Source organism: Nerophis ophidion, linkage group LG02 (genome assembly GCF_033978795.1).
Source record: "Nerophis ophidion isolate RoL-2023_Sa linkage group LG02, RoL_Noph_v1.0, whole genome shotgun sequence".
NCBI lineage: Eukaryota > Metazoa > Chordata > Actinopteri > Syngnathiformes > Syngnathidae > Nerophis > Nerophis ophidion.
In genome coordinates this window covers 32,234,530-32,254,512 of record NC_084612.1, presented here as the reverse complement: position 1 = coordinate 32,254,512, position 19,983 = coordinate 32,234,530, and the positions used below count along the sequence as shown (strand labels likewise).

General features: G+C 40.3%; 3 protein-coding genes across 5 annotated transcripts in view; 2 read left to right on the top strand and 1 right to left on the bottom strand.

Moving 5' to 3' along the window:
* The window catches only part of mns1 (meiosis-specific nuclear structural 1), a 24,363-nt gene extending 15,831 nt beyond the window's left edge, over positions 1–8,532 (top strand). Inside the window, exons 6-10 of the mRNA XM_061881788.1 lie at positions 4,411–4,627; positions 4,703–4,810; positions 5,412–5,669; positions 6,010–6,135; positions 7,359–8,532. Of these exons, the coding sequence (XP_061737772.1) occupies positions 4,411–4,627; positions 4,703–4,810; positions 5,412–5,669; positions 6,010–6,135; positions 7,359–7,451 (802 nt within the window). The 3' untranslated portion in view covers positions 7,452–8,532. The remainder of the gene's footprint in view (positions 1–4,410; positions 4,628–4,702; positions 4,811–5,411; positions 5,670–6,009; positions 6,136–7,358) is intronic.
* Positions 7,448–19,983, bottom strand: tex9 (testis expressed 9). Of its 3 annotated transcripts, XM_061881798.1 has the most exons (13): positions 17,584–18,060; positions 17,350–17,413; positions 16,766–16,836; positions 16,123–16,186; positions 14,481–14,557; positions 14,369–14,414; positions 14,254–14,300; positions 14,052–14,182; positions 9,120–9,211; positions 8,825–8,998; positions 8,625–8,759; positions 8,378–8,512; positions 7,448–8,314 (listed from the first exon to the last, which is right to left on the bottom strand). In XM_061881798.1, the coding sequence occupies exons 1-13, from the start codon at positions 17,601–17,603 to the stop codon at positions 8,237–8,239; spliced, it is 1,134 nt and encodes a 377-aa protein (XP_061737782.1). In that variant the 5' UTR covers positions 17,604–18,060; the 3' UTR covers positions 7,448–8,236. The 3 variants fall into 3 exon arrangements, with proteins under 3 accessions (XP_061737782.1, XP_061737799.1, XP_061737792.1); XM_061881815.1 differs by lacking the exons at positions 17,350–17,413; positions 17,584–18,060 and adding an exon at positions 19,921–19,983; XM_061881808.1 differs by lacking the exons at positions 17,350–17,413; positions 17,584–18,060 and adding an exon at positions 17,091–17,233.
* Positions 17,617–19,983, top strand: part of LOC133539682 (DNA-binding protein RFX7-like) — a 48,493-nt gene continuing 46,126 nt past the window's right edge. The window contains exon 1 of the mRNA XM_061881775.1: positions 17,617–18,076. Coding sequence (XP_061737759.1) covers positions 17,952–18,076 — 125 coding nt within the window. The 5' untranslated portion in view covers positions 17,617–17,951. The remainder of the gene's footprint in view (positions 18,077–19,983) is intronic.

The window sequence follows — 19,983 nt, the reverse complement described above, 5'->3', positions numbered from 1 at the left end:
GTCTTTGGAAGTGGGAGGAAGCCGGAGTACCCGGAGGGAACCCACGCATTCACGGGGAGAACATGCAAACTCCACACAGAAAGATCCCGAGCCTGGATTTGAACCCAGGACTGCAGGAACTTCGTATTGTGAGGCAGACGCACTAACCCCTCTGCCACCGTGAAGCCAAACAGAATACAATGACTTGCAAATCATTTTCAACCCATATTCAATTGAATGCACTACAAAGACAAGATATTTGATGTTCAAACTCATAAACTTAATTTTTTTTTGCAAATAATCATTAAAGGGGAACATTATCACAATTTCAGAAGGGTTAAAACCAATAAAAATCAGTTCCCAGTGGCTTATTTTATTTCTCAAAGTTTTTTTCAAAATTTTACCCATCCTGGAATATCCCTAAAAAAAGCTTTAAAGTGCCTGATTTTTGCTATCTGTGAAGCCACCGTCCATTTTCCTGTGACGTCATCCAGTGATGCCAATACGGATAGCACAGCAAGATATAGCGACATTAGCTCGGATTCAGATTCGGATTTCAGCGGCTTAAGCGATTCAACAGATTACGCATGTACTGAAACGGATGGTTGGAGTATGGAGGCAGACAGTGAAAACGAAATTGAAGAACAAACTGAAGCTATTGAGCGAATAGCTATTGACACTATTCGGCCATGTCTGCCTTAGCATTGCCGGTAAAATGTGCAGACCAACAATCGGAAGTTTCGCATCTTGTGAAACTGGACCAACTTAAATCTGTCGATTGGTAAGTGTTTGTTTGGCATTAAATGTGGGTGGAGGGAAACACTGGATGAAAATATAGTTTCAAATGTACATACAGCTGGCCCAAATAGCATGTTAGCATCGATAAGCTGGCAGTCATGCCGCAACCAAATATGTCTGATTAGCACATAAGTCAATAACATCAACAAAACTCACCTTTGTGATTTCGTTGACTTTATCGTTGGAAATGCAGCTGCAGGATATCCATACATCTCTGTGCCATGTCTGTCTTAGCATCGCCGGTAAAATGTGCAGACACTCCGGCACATTCAATGGGGGTCTGGCGGCAGATTTCTTTGACTTTATCGTTGGAAATGCATCTGCTTTGAGTGTCGCAGGATATCCACACAATCTTGCCATCTCTGTAGTAGCATTGCTTTCGTCGGTAAAATGTGCGGAACAAACGACTGACCATTTCATTGGCTTTCCCCACACCCTCGTATTTTGAACACATTTCGTCCAATTTCTTGCCACTTTCGCATCTTTTGGCCAGTGATGCAACTTGAATCCCTCCCTGTTAGTGTTGTTACACCCTCCGACAACACACCGACGAGGCATGATGTCTCCAAGGTTCCAGAAAAAAAAACGGAAAATAACAGACCTGAGAGCCGGTGTTTTTAATGTGTTTGAGAAAATGGCGGCTTTATTACCTAGGTGACGTCACGTTCTGACGTCATCGCTCCGAGAGCGATAAATAGAAAGGCGTTTAATTCGCCAAAATTCAGCCAATTAGAGTTCGGAAATCGGTTAAAAAAATATATGGTCTTTTTTCTGCAACATCAAGGTATATATTGACGCTTACATAGGTTTGGTGATAATGTTCCCCTTTAACTTAGAATTTCATGGCTGCAACATGTGCCAAAGTAGTTGGGAAAGGGCATGTTCACCGCTGTGTTACATCACATTTTCTTTTAACGACACTCAATAAACGTTTGGGAACTGAGGAAACTAATTGTTGTGTTACATCACATTTTCTTTTAACAACACTCAATAAACGTTTGGGAACTGAGGAAACTAATTGTTGAAGCTTTGAAAGTGGAATTCTTTCCCATTCTTATTTTATGTAGAGCTTCAGTCGTTCAACAGTCCGGGGTCTCCGCTGTCATATTTTACGCTTTGCAATACGCCACACATTTTCGATGGTAGACAGGTCTGGACTGCAGGATGGCCAGGAAAGTACGCGCACTCTTTTTTTACAAAGCCACGCTGTTGTAACACTTGTCTTGCTGAAATAAGCAGTGGCGTCCATTATATTGTTGCTTGGATGACAACATATGTTGCTCCAAAAGCTGTATGTACCTTTCAGCATTAATGGTGCCTTCACAGATGTGTAAGTTACCCATGCCTTGGGCACTAATACACCCCCATACCATCTCAGATGCTGACTTTTGAAGTTTGCGCCTATATTAATCCGAATGGTTATTTTCCTCTTTGTTCTGGAGGACCCCACGTCCTCTGTTTCCAAATATATTTTGAAATGTGGACTCGTCAGACCACAGAACACTTTTCCACTTTGCATCAGTCCATCTTAGATGAGCTCAGGCCCAGCAAAGCCGGCGGTGTTTCAGGATATTGTTGATAAATCGGTTTGGCTTTGCATAGTAGAGTTTTAACTTGTACTTACAGATGTAGCGACCAACTGTAGTTACTGACAGTGGTTTATGAAGTGTTCCGGAGCCCATGTGGTGATATCCTTTACACACTGATGTCGGTTTTTGATGCAGTACCACCTGAGGGATCAAAAGTTCGTAATATCATCGCTTACGTGCAGTGATTTCTCCAGATTCTCTGAACTTTTTAATGATTTTACAGACTGTAGATGGTAAAATCCCTAAATACCTTGCAATAGCTCGTTGAGAAATGTTGTTCTAAAACTGTTCGACAATTTGCTTACAAAGTGGTGACCCTCACCCCATCTTTGTTTGTGAATTACTTAGCATTTCATGGAAGCTCCTTTTATACCCAATCATGGCACCCACCTGTTCCCAATTAGCCTGCACATTTGTGGGATGTTCCAAATAAGTGTTTGTTGAGCATTCCTCAACTTTATCATTTCTTATTGCCACCTTTCCCAACTTCTTTGTCACGTGTTGCTGGCATCAAATTCTAAAGTTAATGATTATTTGCACAAAAAAAAATGTTTATCAGTTTGAACATCAAATATGTTGTCTTTGTAGCATATTCAACTGAATATGGGTTGAAAATGATTTGCAAATCATTGTATTCCGTTTATATTTACATTTAACACAATTTCCCAACTCATATGGAAACGGGGTTTGTACATTAAAAGGCATGAATTGTCAATGGCGATCACATACATTTTACGAAAAAATCATCCGATACTGATCGATCGGCACATCCCTTACTGCAATACAATGATATATCATAATGTATATGTAAAATAGATACATATAAAACCTTTTTAAATAAAATCTAACCTGTGCAGGTTTAATAAGAAGGAGCAGCATGTATGCTGAAACTAAGCTGTATCTTGGTTTTTGTACACCTCACACTTTTCAATAAATATTTTTTAACAAGGTTTGCTCTAGTTTTCGTATACCGTTATCGTACAGCCAAACACTGGCTGAACAAACTAGTCCGTTTGCCCACATATCATTGCATGGGATTGAGTACCCAAAGAAAGAATCCCACATATTAGTGACTTAGTCTCTGGCTTTTTTTTTTATATGGCTGCAAAATAACTGAACACTGGGTCGAATAATTTAGCCAAGGTCAGCACTTTAATAAAGGTAAAAAAATGTTACTGAATTCAAGAAAGACCGCGTTAGCTCACGAATTGTTTTTAATAAGTTATGATTTACATAATGAGATAAATCCTATCTCATTTTTCAAGAAGGTTTAAGATGATTTTAAGGATTCTACTTTTCCATTATTTAACTCAACATACTGATTGATATACTAAAGGTTTCAAGCACTCCATATAAAATGAATTGGTGTCAATATTTTTGGTTATTTGGAATGGATTAATTGGATTTGCATTACTGTATTTTTTATGGGAAAAATTGCTTTGGTTTTTGTACGATTCACTCTTTATCTCTGTAACTCTGGAACAAACTGCTAGCGACAACTAGTCATATTTAAAATACATTTTTAAAAAAGTGTTTCATATAATGCATTTTAAAATTTTTCCTGGGTGGAAATGTTATTCATAAATGTGAGCCAATATGCAAACCTTTGCAGCCCAAAAACCATCACATTTTAGTGAAATAGTCAATCATACAATTACACTATAAGAAATTTGAAGGCTGCAAGGCCAAATTTTATACATTTTGTACGTTATTAAATATATTAAAAGCCATCCACGGTAGGTCAATATATACTAAACAATCTCAACAAATTAATGACTTTGCTTTGTGTTTTATAAAACAAAGCTAAATAGTGTAATATATAATTTGATTTCACGGTACGCTGAGGAAAATAAAGAACAAGCTTTAGGCTAAAAAATGTGGGTACCGGGGCTATATTTGGTTAGATAGATGGGTTAATATAAAGACATCACAATACTTTCTTTATCTACCGCGTACCGTTCAATAATCTATTGTAGTTCCAACAGGAGACAGATAAGACACATGAAAACAGGAGTGTGTGCAAAGTATGTGTCATCTGTTGCAGGCAGCAACAGATGAAACTGGAGAGGGTGCGAGCCACCCAGCAGCACATCGAGGAGTTCCAGAGGCAGCAGGCTGAGTGGCGGCGCTTGGAGAAAGAAAGGATGGAGGAGGAGAACAGACGCATCAAGGAGTTTGCCAGTAATCAGCAGAAGTCGGCAGAGGACAGGATGGCCAAGATCAGAGAGCGGGAAGAAGCATTACAACATCTGAGAGACACGGTTGGCATTCATGTCCACATCTCCCTCTCTCTGCTGTGGAATTCACTCAACAAATTTCTGTGTACTTTCCTCCAGCTTGCAGAGCAAATTAAAGAGGAGAACCAACAGCGAGAAGAGATGGAGAAGGTCCGCGAGGAGCTTTGTTTAGAAGAACAAGAAGAGATGTATAGGAGGCAAGAAATTGTAAGAATAATCACTGTGATGAATCTGTGTCTTTATCCAACCTTTTACGGTCTAATTACTTACGCATCTAAAAACTGTTTAACAAAATTTTAATTTACTGTAGTCATATCAATTTGTGACAGGTACATTCTACATTGAAAATGGATTAGTATACCAGATTATACACAGTAATAATGGATTTAAATCATGATGCTTAATCCAATACTTGATATGGTTTATTTATTTCGGACATGCTTAACTGCGAACACTGAGGAACAGCACATTAATCAGAATCAGAATCAGAATCAGACATACAGTACTTTATTAATCCCCTAGAGGAAATTAAAATTTTCAGCACAATCCCATTCAAGATCAGACAAACATTACAGGGAGACAGAACTCCAACTGTCATATTTTGGGCTTCATTCACCTGAGACCATGTTAGCAAACAAATAAATGCATGTCACACTTTACTTGTCAAAGTCATTTGGATGTGGATTGCACTTGTCACCTGTAAAAAGTGCAAGTGTAACTCATCACTCCTTTCAAGGAATGCATTCATGTGTATGATGATACTCTGCCACCATGGCTTGACCTGACAATATATTTTTTGCTATTACAGGAAGAGATGGAGAAAAATATCAGGCAGAAGTTGATGATGCAGAGGACCTGCCAGGAACAATTGGCTATGAAGGAGATGCGTCGACTGGCAGAAAAAGAGGAAGAAGAGGCTTTCCGCAAAACGATGATGGATAAGTTTGCGGAGGACGACCGCATAGAGCAGATGAACGCCAAAAAACGACGCATGAGGCAACTGGAGCACAGGCGTGAGGTGGAGAAACTGATAGAGAGCAGACGGCAACAGCTGGAGGCCGACAAGGTGGGAGGGGTCTTTTGTCTTCACATGATGTCGCAAATGAGGTTTTATTGTCTGACAATTAGTTCACTTACCAATATGTTTATTATTGTAGTTGTAGTGACTACAATACATTAAACTGGGAGCTGTTTCTAATGTTGATAAATATTCAAGCTCTAAGCATGATGCAGCACACGTCTACAACATTCAATGTTTATTTATATAGCCCCAAATCACAAATGTCTCAAAGGACTGCACAAATCATTACGACTACAACATCCTCGGAAGAACCCACAAAAGAACATTGCCAACTACTGTAAGGAAATATGTGACATTTTCAAAAATGTCTATCTGTAAATTGAAGGAACTGAAGGCCAAAGAAGCTGCGATGGAGGAGGAGAGGCAGGCGTTCTGCAGACAGGTCATAGAAGATGAGAGGCAACGACTTCTCAAACGTCACGCTACACAACTTCTTGGACATTTCCCGAAGGTATGAGTCTTGTATTACAACTAGGCATGTAACGCTATTGTGGACACCGCGGTTTTATGGTTTCAACATCTTCAAAATAATGCTGTTACGCTGGGAGGGTTCTCGTGGGGGCCGTGTTTCTGTTTGGGCGGGGGTCTCTGGGCCCCTCGGGGCAAGGCGTCCTGTCTTTCTGCCCGCGTAGGGTGTGGTCTCTCGCTGACTTGGTGGCTGGCTGTCCCCTGCTTGTCCCGTGCCTTGTCCTCTGCTCGGCGCGTCTGTCTATGGCCTCCTGCTGGCCCTGCCAGGCGGCACATTGAGCCCGACTCTGGGGGTCCTGTCGCAGGTGGGCCTGGCTGCGTGGGGCTGGTGATCCCTTGCTCTCTGGGTGGCTAGGGCCGTACTTTAGATCCCACGCACACCGGGAGACATATATATACATAATATTTACATATTCACATACACACAATTATACATATGTACATTCATTCATACATACGTGCACTACATACATAGGTACCTACGCTCCCACATATACAAATACAGTACATACATTCACATGCACAATCACTGTGCAAACAAACATACACATACTGTACATATACAGGCACATATGCATACTAACACTCATGCATATAATCACGTTATATCAAACATATATTAATAATTTTCCCCAAGGGGAAACTGGCTTAAACACGGCACACTGGCAAAGCTTAACCTAATTGTACTATAACAATCTACAAGGTTAATACAGTTCGCTTTCCCCCTCCAGTTTGCTCCCCCCCCCCCCCATTTATCTGCTTTCTTTTGTAATTCAAGATATTATTACATATATGTATTGTTGCATTTGAAACAATTGTATTGATGACATTAGAGATAATTATTGTTATTATTAATTTTCAATAGTGCTATTGTTATGTGTATTGCTCCACTTGTAGTGCAATAGTGTTCACAGTAATTTCTGTGTTAACATTTAATTCACTCACTGCTTCTTTACTATATCACCTTTCGTAACATATTTGTATATATCATATTTGTTGATGCTGTTCTGTTGTTATGGTTGTTTTTGTTGTCTCTGTCTAATCCCCCTTTTCTCCCTGCAATTTGTCTTCCTTTATCGTACCGTGGCATCAATACTTTGATAATATCATACCATGAGATGTTGATATTGTTATATCCCTAATACCTGTATTATTTAAGGCAGATATTAGAAACAAATATCAACCATTAAATGTGTCTACTTCCAGGGTTTGCTTCGTGAAGAGGACCTGCAGCACTTCGATGAAGAATTCAGAAATAACTTCAAGATACGTCAGGCCGATAACTCAGAAAATGATTGATTTTTGAAGCTTTTATTTTAAGTTTCAGACGTTACAAACTTTTTATGGCTGAATGATGGCAATCCTTTCATGACCAACTCAGGGTACACATGTATTACCTGATGCCATCCTACAGGAAAGCTAGAATTGTCGTGCAATTGCAATCTATACAGCCACAGCAATAAAAATATTGTTAAAAATAATCTAGTGCCAGTCAAAACAACATTTTTTAATGATGAGATTTATTGATCAGGACATACTGCAAAAAAGAGCTGTCAAAATACAAGATTAAAAAGACTAAATTTTAGGAAAAAAAATACTAAAACCTTGTGTAATTAACTAGTCGAATGGACAGATAATTTTACTTGATAAGACATTCTTAATTAATATTTTATAGAAATTAGCAATAATTTTCAAGCATTATTCAACTAGCAACTCTTAATTCCAGTATACTCGAAGTGTTGCAGAATCTTTAAAACATTTTCAATGTGGGGGACCAAAATACCTTATTTCAATGGTTATTATTATAGTTATTATAATTTTTTTTTCATTCTGTTTTTATTAACATAGACAAAAGAAATAAGTAAATAAGCTCTAAAGTTTACAATCTTGGCAAGTGGCAAATAATTTGCACTGTACCAAGACTTAAATGTAATGTATGTAGAATGTGTTGGGCAGTCTAGAAGGCTGAAGAAGGTGGCGGTTTAAGAGATACTGCCCACTAAAACATAGACTATTGCAGTGTCCCACACTCCTTTATTATGAGGCCAGCGTATTACACCAAAATGGAAACAGTCCACAAGTATTTAGGTCTTGCCCCAATCCAAGGCTTTCATGAACTCCTCCTCTGTGAAGGACAGCAGCTTGGCAGCTTCCAAATGCATCTGCACACGAATATACCATACTCAACTTTTAAGCTTTTTTTTTGCCAGAGTAGAAAAACTCACCTTTTGTCTTTTGAGAACATCAATCAGCTTGAATTGTTTCTTCAATCCGATGATGAGCTCTGTTTTCTGCCTTTTTAGCAGTTTGTTTTCTGCTAGTAGATTTTCACGGTTCTGATGCTCCTCGTTTGTCTTGTCCTTGATTTATGAGAAATAAAAAGTTGTAAGACATGTCAGTTTGTTTTTCATCGCAACAAGCATCGGTTTGCTGGTCCTTTATCAAACGTGTTGAAGAGAATATCTTGCTTGCCTTGTTCATCTGTTTAGTTTTGTTGAGCTCTGCCTTTAAGCGCTCCACCTCCTCTAGTGCTCTGCTGAGACGAAGCTCCACAGTGTTGTGGACCGTTGCCCCTTGTTTGGTGGATTTATTCAACTTCTCAATTTCCTTCAGACAAACAGGTTACGATTTCATGTTTGGCTACCATTGTGCTCATTGATATTGATAGAAACCTTTTGCAAAGCAGACACTTGCAGCTGAAGGCTGTCACATTTGATGACGGCCTCGTTCTCTGACGCTTTCAGCTTGTCAATCTTTGTCTGCTGGATGTTGACGCTCCTCTGCAGCTTGACTCGATCCTCCTCCAGCTGCCTGACTTTTGTATTCAGCTTGACATTTTCATCTTCCTGAAGTTAAAAAAAAAACACCAGCAGGAAGCCTTATTAACAATAAAGATCTCGATCTCCTTACAGGGGTGAAAAGTTGCAATAGTATTTTATGTGAAATATAGCTGTAGTTTTTCTGCACCTTATTTTGTCTTTCAGTCATAAGCTGATCCATTTCCCCTTGCATAATTTTTATGTTGGCCATCAGAGCATGTATTTGTGCAGATGAAACACCTTAACAAAACACAACCATGAAGGCAATTAGAAATACACTTTAGAGCTAACATTGATAAAAGTGGAAAAGCATCTATTCACACAGCTTCACTTTACCTCTTAAATGGGAACATTTTCTGGCCCAACTACTTAAAGGCCCTTTTTATGTAGAAAAAGATATACAGTATGTATCTCTACCTACGAACGGTAGAGTTGTTACAGTTGGGACTTCTGGAGATTATAGTTCAATTGTGGGTTACACCTCAGTCATAAAACCCAGTATTGGTAACGTGCCATCAGTATTATCAGCAACATCCAATTATTCTTCACATTGGGTCTATGTTAAACCAACAATCATGCCAGTTTTGAATGATATATCAAGGATTCTCAAACTGGTACTGATATGCAGGCTCTATCTAGTGGTATGCCAAAGAATCGCTTTTAAAGTATAGCGTTTCATTTTCCTATTTTCAAACACTGTTCAAAATATGTTACAGGGGCCAAATATTAAATGTACTTGTTAAATAAAACCTTGATTTTAATGAGTACTTGTTAAATAAAACCTTGATTTTAATGAATACCTGGGCCTTCTATGCTACTGTATTTTAATGTTGGTCATTTAAGTGGTGCTTGGAGAGCCAAGTGTTTTCTGAGGTGGTACTTGGTGAAAAAAGTTTGAGAACCACTGTGATAGATGATAGGAAACACATCTTGTCACCTTATCTACAAACCTAAATGAGTGGTTTGATATTACACGGGATTTAAGATGATTTATTAACTGGGGTCAAATGTCATGCGAGCATTGTTATAAAGTCAGCGTACAATTTGTAAAGAGTCAACACGGCCATTATTGTCCAAGTATAGCTGCCAACACCAGTGGGTATCAAGAAGATTGTGCATTGCCTAAAGTAAAGCATAATGGTGGTAATGTCGGGGTCTCTGCCTGTACGACTGCTGCCGGCACTGCGAAGCCGCGGTTCATGGAGGGAAAGTGTGAAGTCGTGGGCATGATAGCCTGCTTTAGAAAACAGCTTTCCAACATAATTCGATTATCAACCTCGCAGTGGAATAGTCAGAGATAGAACTCCTCAGTTTCCTCTGTGAGGGTTGAGTACCTTCTGATGCCCCGCGTATAGCCCGTGTGTTTGGAATATGTATCGTTTGCATTCATTGCAACTTCTTAGAATATTAGTAAAAGATTACTGACAACATTTTTTTTCAAGAATAAGAGAACTCTTACCTGCTTAAAGTTTAGGCTGTCACTTCAACCTTCCTTGGAGCAGTCGATGGCTCCTAGCATAATGTGTTTAAAAAATGCTAGCTGCATTTTGGCCTCTGACATTTCTTACTCTATAAAATGTTCAGCTGCACTCAAGAATATTTGATGAACAATGCTGGAAGGTGGGCTTCCCGGTGGAAGAGGGGTTAGTGCGTCTGCCTCACAATACGAAGGTCCTGAGTAGTCAGGATTCAATCCCGGGCTCGGGATCTTTCTGTGTGGAGTTTGCATGTTCTCCCCGTGACTGCGTGGGTTCCCTCCGGGTACTACGGCTTCCTCCCACTTCCAAAGACATGCACCTGGGGATAGGTTGATTGGCAACACTAAATGGTCCCTAGTGTGTCAATGTGAGTGTGAATGTTGTCTGCCTATCTGTGTTGGCCCTGCGATGAGGTGGCGACTTGTCCAGGGTGCACACCGCCTAAAGCCTGATTGTAGCTGAGATAGGCACCAGCGCCCCCTGCAACCCCAAAGGGAATAAGCGGTAGAAAATGGATGGATGGATGCTGGGAGGTTGTTTCAACATGAAGGATGCACACGCCACCTTGCCTTGGTGTAGCTCCTTTCTGGCAAAGGTAATGATCCTTCCACAGTTTCACATTCATAAACTTTGTTACGACTTTTACTTCCTCTCTTTAGTCAAGTTTAATGTCTTCTGGGCGCTGTGCCAGAGCTGTGGACCTCACTAAACTATCCAATCTCAACCATGTGTATTTTTTATCAGTCTTTTAGCATGTTTTAAGGTGAAAAAAGTCATGAATGAGATCTGTTTTGTTCACTTTGATTAAAAACTATGTTATTACCTTTGGCACTGTATAGGTTCAGATCTACATCTGTGTGACATTACTGACACCTAGTGACCAGTCAGTATACAGTAGAGTGGTACCTCAATTTAAGAGTGTCCCACCTAAAGAGTCTTTTTAGATCATAGAAGTATCTCGGCTTATTGTTAGGCTTTGATGTTGTAAACAAAAATTTGAGTTGCAGGCATCCCCACAATTAGTTGGTGTAGCAAATGTCACAGTGACCCGTGTAAGCTCCAATTAAAACGGTCTCACTCGCTAGCATTAGCTTGCAGCTAAATGTCAACATAACTTTAGTTGGGAAGAAAGAAAGTGAATGTGAAGTGCTGAGAAGAGGAAGTGAATTAAAGAAGGAATCATCAAAAACGTTTTGTGCGTATAACTGCTGGTCTGCACCATACTGAAGCATAAGGAGTCTAACAACAGCCAAGGATGTTGAAATAATATGTAAATGGGGGACATCTCTCCTTGAAAATGTATAAATTATTATTTGTATTTAATTGAGACGCAGCTGGAAGGAGATATGTAAAAGTCCATTCTCCAAGGTGAATGTTGTACATTATTATCACGTTACTGTAAACAACTACTCAGTGTGGCTCTCCACTCCACACTGAGCCACCTGGAACACCAGGGGAGCTATGTCAGGATGCTTTTCATTGACTATAGCTCCGCCTTTAGGCCTTAGGCCTCTCCTCACCCACCTGTTTTTGGATTAAGGACTTCCTGACCAACCGACCTCAGACAGTAAAACTTGGCCCCCATCTCTCCTCCCCCCGCACACTCAGCATCGGCTCGCCACAGGGTTGTGTGCTGAGCCCTTTGCTGTATTCCCTTTATACCCATGAGTGAAGTCCAGCCCACTCGGAGACCACCATAATCAAGTTTGCCGATGACACAACGGTGGTGGGTCCCATTACAGGGGGGGATGAGTCTGCATACAGAGATGATGTCCTGAAACTAGCAGCGTGGTGTTCAGTGAATAATCTGGCACTGAACACCACAAAAACCAAGGAACTCATCTTTGACTTCAGGAAAAACACTGCAGACCTCGCACACCTCTACATCAGCGGCAAGGAGGTGGAGAGAGTCAGCTCCTTCAAGTTCCTTGGCACCCTCATATTTGCTAACCTGTCCTGGACCCAAAATACAACTGTGGTCATCCGGAAGGCCCAGCAGAGACTCCACTTCCTGAGGGTGCTGAGGAAGAACAGACTGGAGAAACAGCTGATGGTGACCTTCTATCGCTTGGCTGTCGAGAGCCTGCTGACGTACTACATAACAGTGTGGTACGCCAGCTGCACTGAAGCAGACAAACAGCCGATTCTGAGGGTCATAAAGTCCGCACAAAAAATGAATCGGCTGCCCCCTCCCCTCCCTGAAGGATTTACATAATTCCCAAAATTATGTAAAAACCATCACCAAAGACAGCACACACCCTGGCTACCATCTGTTCCACCTGCTACCATCGGGCAGGCGCTACATGTGCATCAGAGCCAGAACAAACAGGCTCAGAGACAGCTTTTTTCCCAGAGCTGTCACCATGTTGAACTCTAACCTAAAATAATAATAATTCACCCCTGTACAATATCCTGCCCTAATACCCTATGTGCAATACTACCCTTCGAGTGCAATATGTCCGACACTGATTGTTATTTATTACTTCGGTACTCTTTCCTTGTTCTGTATATTGTACAGTATTTTGTATTTCTATAGTGTTTTGTATATTGTATAGGATTGCTTGTTATTTTTATTGGATATTAGTCTGTCTATTTCATTTGTTAGTTTTTCCTTTATTACCTCTCGTGTTATTTATTTTACCCATTATTTGTTCCCACAACCGCACCTTAAGTTGGAGTTTTTAATCTCGTTATATGCAAATATAATGACAATAAAGTCTATTCTATTCTATTCTTCTATTCTATTCTACTGTAGTTGTTAGAAGTACATTCTATTGCAAAGTTTTTTTACAATATTTATTATCTAAAATCTTTTTATTTTTTCAAGGGCATGTTACATGTTAAAATTGTGATGATTTAGTAGGGACCAAGACCCAACTATACCCCAAGAACCAATTAAACTTGCAAGTTGAGGTACTACTATACCATCACTTTTTGATCATTTCTTTCATTTGAAAATATATGTAAATGGTAAATAGGTTATACTTGTATAGCACTTTTCTACCTTCAAGGTACACAAAGCGCTTTAACACTATTTCCACATTCACCCATTCACACACAGGTTCACACACTGATGGCGGGAGCTGCCATGCAAGGCCCTAACCAGGACCCATCAGGAACAAGGGTGAAGTGTCTTGCTCAAGGACACAACGGACGTGACTAAGTTGGCAGAAGCTGAGGATCGTACCAGGAACCCTCAGATTGCTGGCACAGCCACTCTCCCAACCGCGCCAATAAATAAAACGCCATAGAGTCAACTATGAAAATGCTGAGTCAAAGAAAGCCTCGCCCAAGCACGCCTCCAAGTGTCTTGCTGGGGAAGCTGAAGGTGAGGATGATGAATGAAGTGGCCAAGTCTGTGGTCTCTGGACCACGATTGGACATAATTTGGCCGTGTTCACCGTCATGAGTAATCGCTTGTGTTATCAGCTATTGACCCAATAATGGCTGTGTTGACTTCTTCTCAGTGAGTAGTGAATTGACTGAATTGTACACTAACTACTTGGTTTCACAACTCCAGCTTTGTGTTTTGCGAAGATATAATAAAATAGTTTCTACAATATGAAGGAGACTTATTAGATGTATGTAATGACGCCACTTACCCTTGCCTTCGTTGTCGCCATCATTGAACACATCATTGTCACCATTCATCTTGTCTTCCATGTTCTTTATGGTCTTTGCCAGGAAGGACTCAACAGGATCTGCTGTGGCTCCTGAACCGTCTCCAAAAACTCTGCGAAAAACAATATGGAAATGTGACACGGAGAAAGCCTGACAACAGGTTGTCAGTCTTAAACAACTCACCCTGTTCTTCCTTGGGATGCTGGCCTCACCCCTTTTTTGGCCTCCGCCTAAGAACAAACATATTTACACCAATAACAAAAATAAAGAGCTAAATGATGTTCTCTTGTGGTTGTACCTTCTCACGAGGCCTCTGCACAGGTGTCAGTCGATCCTTGGTTTTGCTGGATGTAATGGAAGATATAAATATGCAAGGAAAGTGTTTATCAGCAATCATTTGAGATGATTACCTCGCGGCTGGTTCATCCTCTGAATCTTTAAGTGGGGGCATGACTGAGGTTTTTGATAAAAATTCTTCACGTTCTTTCTGGGGTGGAAACACAAGGTAAAAGCTTCAATACAACATAACCAGCATCCTTTTCACCGTATTCAAAGCGCTTCACTTTTTCCACATTTTGTTATGTTACAGCCCTTTTCCAAAATGGAATACATTAATTTTTGTCCTCAAAAGTCTACACACAATACACCATTATGGCAATGTTAAACGTTTTGATTTTTTAAATGATTTGCATATAAAAAATAAAAATATGAAAAATGACATGTACATACGTATTTACTTTGCTCAATACTAAGTTGATGCACCTTTGGCAACAATTACAGCCTTAAATATTTTTGAATACGATGCAACAACCTGGCCATACCTATCATTAAGCAGTTTTGCCCATTCCTCTTTGCAGCACCTCTTAAGCATCACCTGGTTGGATGGGAAGCATTGGTTGTCATCCCGAATGTCTCTGTGTAATGCTGCATTCATGTTTCTCTCTATCCTGAATAGTCTCCCAGTTCCTGCTGCTGAAAAACATCCCCACAGCATGATGCTGCCACCACCATGCTTCACTGTAGGGATGATATTGGTCTGGTGGTGAGCGGTGTCTGGTTCCTCCAAACATCATGCCTGACATTCACGCCAAAGAGTTCAAATTCGTTTCATCAGACCAAAGAATGTTGTTTCTTTTGGTCTGAGGGTCTTTCTGGTGCATTTTGGCATTTTTTTTTTTTACTAAGAAATGGCTTCAGTCCAGCCACTCTACCATACATGCCTGATTGGTGGACTGCTGCAGAATTAGTTGTCCTTCTGGAAGGTTCTCCTCCCTCCACAGAAGAATGTTGTAGTTCTGACAGAGTGACCATCGAGTTCTTGGTCACCTCTCTAACAAGACTAAGATGAATGCAGCAATATACAGAGACATCCTGCACAAAAACCAACGCTTCCCATCCAACCTGATGGAGCTTGAGAGGTGCTGCAAATAGGAATGGGCAAAACTATGTACATTAATCCATCCATCCATTTTCTACCGCTTATCCCGTTCGGGGTTGCTGGAGCCTATCTCAGCTGCATTCGGGTGGAAGGCGGGGTACACCCTGGACATGTCGCCACCTCATCACAGGGCCAACACAGATAGACAGACAACATTCACACTCACATTCACACACTAGGGCCAATTTTAGTGTTGCCAATCAACTTATCCCTAAGTGCATGTCTTTTGTGGTGGGAGGAAGCCGGAGTACCCGGAGGGATCCTACACAGTCACAGGGAGAACATGAAAACTCCACACAGAAAGATCCTGAGCCCGAGGTTGAACCCAGGGCAACTCAGGACCTTCGTATTGTGAGGCACATGCACTAATGCCTCTGCCACCGTGCTGCCCTATTTATGTGCATATGATTTTTTTTTTTTTTCGTAAATCTGCAAAATTAGAAAAAATACTTTTCACATTGTCGTGATGGGGTATCGTGTGTAGAATTTTAAAGGCAAGAATTCAATTCTTCCATTTTGGAATAAGGGCTAACAAAATGTGACAAAAGAGAAATGCTGTGAATGAATACTTTCTGGGTTCACAGAAAATCAGGACCATTTCTTAAAATCGGTACCTTGAGTTGATCTTCTCGCATTGCCAGAGTTGCTGTTTTAGCCTCCAGCTTTGCATTTAGCAGCCTTAAGGAAATGATCAAACAAAACATTAACTGTACTTAGTACTTCTTGGCTACCCTACTTAGTCCTTATCATATATTGTCTTAATTAAATGTCACTTTTCTAAAGAATTGCTCACAAAACACAAATACTGTATTTCCTTGAATTGCCGCTGGGGCGCTAATTGATTTAAAAACTCCTCTCACTTCTGCGCTTACCAAAGGCATGCGGTAAAAGTAAGCATGCGCTAATTATTTTAAAACCTCTTCTTACTCCGGCACTTACCAAAAGCATGCAGTAAAAATTTGAGTGTGATGTAAGCTTGGACCTTAAATCCTACTGAATAGCTCTTAATCTTCTTCCCTTTATGCGATTTCAAATTACCTGTATTGAAATCAGCCTCCTCAATTTTGATAATGATGACAGGGAAAGTGTCACTCGTGACGTCACGAGTCTGACCAGGCGGTAATACTAAGCATGCGCTAATTATTTTGGGAAGCGAGTTTGACCCGGCAGTAATTCAAGGCAGGCGCATACTATATGCCCTTCGGCAATTCAAGGAAATACGGTATGTCCTCCTATAAACCAACATTTTATTCTTACCTGTATTTCTCCTCCTTTGCCAGAAGGTAGCTCGCAGGCATCTTGGCGTTGATGTGGCCTTCAAACCTCACCTGAGAGTACAAAAACACAATATGATTTAATACTTGTCTGTAAATGCATTGTGTGCTTTTATATTCATTTCATGGCGATTGTGTACAAATATGATTGACTGTTTCCTGGCTATACGAGGCTAAGCTAAGCCTTTCAGGTTTGCTTGTTTTTATTGATTACATTGATACAGACATCTGCTAGCACAGTGCAGATAAGCATCAGTTCATAACAAAGTAATCGATATAAATATGTCGATAAAAAGTATCGATCTAACCTGCGTGACGACGGGACTGGAATGTTTACGGAATCTTGCCGCGCGACTTTTCGTTGCCTAGCAACTTTTTTCAACAGTCTATAACTACGGTGGCCGACATGAGACAAGCTGTGGCGCCAAACCGGTTTGAGGGGAACAAAACGTCCTCGCAGCGTTTGAGTAAGAAAAATAAAAAGTGTATAGTTTTGCGTTCACGCATTTACTAGCTTGCTCAGACGGGGTGTTATAAAAATGACGTTTTTCTCGTCATTCTGCTTACCTTCTGCACAAAGATGGGGCCGTCACGTGGAACGTCGTTTTCGTGAATCACCAAAGATGTGTGCCTAAATTAAAAGTATTTGCTCAGTAACGTTGACGGGCAAGGGCAGACATTTCTTCAGGGCACCTTTATATTTACTGGCTACATCATAGCTACACGTCATTAATGTCCACTTCCCTAATATTAATAAAGAAAATGTAAAATAAAGGATGGAGGCCCGGGGGTTGAGCTTACGTGTTGTTTTTCATTGCCATCGGCCGCCACTGCGCATGCGCACGGCTGACAGCTACTACACGGCGCACATGCAAAGAACTCCCATAAGGTGAGGGAGCACCAGAGCAACAAGCTTCTTGTTTTCCTGCTCGCACACGTCTTCATTTCCCTCATGCACCGCCACACTCGGGTCTGATGCTTCCGCCCCATGAAGACTGTAAAGTGCAACAAGCTGGAGGGACGAGATGTCGGCTGGCTGACGACGACAACAACAACACGGCGCGCTGATGTCCACCTAGCACCGCGGCGACCTCTCCTCCTTCCAAACTAGCAGGCTCCGCCTCGTCGTCCGCTTAAGTCCGGTTCGGCTCGGGACGCGCTGGGCTGGGATGGCAGAGGAGGACCCCCAGCAAGTGCACACGGAGCGCGGGCCGTGCAGTTTGCCCGGGCTGATCGCCGGGCTGCAGGGAGCCGAGGCCGGGGCTCTCCAGCTCAGGATCAAGAACTCCATCTGGTGAGAGCCGCTGTGCATGTTTGCACCATGTGCACACTTTTACCACTCTGCCCGCTTCTACAGCAATATAACACTCCTTTTATGCATACACTCAACATTAGGTAGGCCTGCACTGTCTAATGCTGTGGTTCTCAACCTTTTTTGTTAAAGTACCTCCTGTGAACATTTTTTTAATTCAAGTACCCCCTGATCAGAACGAACCATTTTTGGTTGAAAAAAAGAGATACAAAAGTAAAATACAGCACTATGTCACCAGTTTATGATTTATTAAATTGTATAATAGTTCAAAATATTGATCATTTGTAGTAGTCTTCTTGAACTATTTGGAAAAAAGATATAAAAATACCTAAAAACTTGTTGAAAAATAAACAAGTGATGCAATTATAAATAAAGATTTCTACACATAGAAGTAATCATCAACCTCTTTGGGGATTGCAATAGAGATCCATCTAGATTCATGAACTTAATTCTAAACATTTCTTCACAAAAAAAGAAATCTTTAACATCAATATTAATGGAACATGTCCACAAAAAATCTAGCTGTCAACACTGAATATTGCATTGTTGCATTTCTTTTCACAGTTTATGAACTTACATTCATATTTTGTTTAAGTATTATTCAATAAATATATTTTAAAGGTATTTTGTATTGTTGCTTTTTATAGAATATTTAAAAAAAATCTCACATACCCCTTGGCATACCTTCAAGTACCCCCAGAGGTACGCGAACCCCCATTTGAGAACCACTGGTCTCCTGATGGCATCTAATACAACTAACAGAAATGTATAACTCTAATGTCACGGTTTTACAATATCTAACATTGTGGTTATAATGTGTGTAATATTTGCAGCTAAATAAGGCAAAATATAAGTTAAAAATACAATATTTCAGTGTGTGTGTGGGGGAGATAAAAACTAAAAGTAGTGAAATTATCTGTCCAGGCAGCAAGTTAACTTTACTTGATAAGACATCCTAAATTAAGTGAATTGAAGGGAATTATATGTATATAGTGCTTTTCTCTAGTGACTCAAAGCGCTTTACAATAAGTTACATTTAAAGCAGTGTGGGTGGCACTGGGAGCAGGTGGGTAAAGTGTCTTGCCCAAGGACACAATGGCAGTGACTAGGATGGCGGAAGCGGGGATCGAACCTGGAAGCCTCAAGTTGCTGGCACCGCCACTCTACCAACGGAGCTATACCGCCCCATTAAGATTTGTATATCAAGACATTAGCAAGACTTTTAAGACAGAAATAAGTATTTTTTTCTTAAAACAAGCATTATTCAACTTGCAATTCTTATATCAATTAGCGTCAGTGGGATGTTGAAGAATATTTAAACAAGATTTTCTATGTGGAGAACCAAATTATCCTATTTGAGTAGATTTTTTCTCAATTTTAACATTTTTATTTTATTGATGTATTGATATGACAGGGACAGTACAATTAAACATTGCTACTCACAGGTAACCAATGTCAAAGTACATAAGACTTTTAGCCACAGGCTGATTTGCAAACTTTGTCCCTGGTTAGGCAGTTTTAAAAAAAAAAAAGTGTAAAACACATACAAAAGGATTAATGATTTTAACTAAAATAGACAAAATATAATTAATCATGCTAAAATTAAGATTATAATGTACAGTTAATGACTAAAAATAAATAACACTTAAAACTAGAGACATTTCGAGAAATTAAATTCCGTATCTCGGCAAGTGGCAAATGATTTGCAGTGCAAAGTAGTAGGAACAGCTTTAGTTAGTTTTGATTAAGTTAATTTTCAACATGCTTAACAGTGTTAAAGAAAATACTAAAAAAAGAAGTAAAAAGCAGAGCGAATCAAATCCTACCTTCTCCGTGCCACAGCAAATACTGATTGTTCGCTTTCTGTGTTTCTCATGTTCCTCTTGCCA

Coding starts and splice junctions, on each gene's coding strand:
- tex9 (XM_061881798.1), bottom strand. CDS start 17,603: ATGGCAATGAAAAACAACAC. Junction 16,187..16,765: donor GCAAAGGAGGAGAAATACAG/GTAAGAATAAAA, acceptor CATTTCCTTAAG/GCTGCTAAATGCAAAGCTGG. Junction 8,999..9,119: donor TGACTGAAAGACAAAATAAG/GTGCAGAAAAAC, acceptor TTTTAACTTCAG/GAAGATGAAAATGTCAAGCT.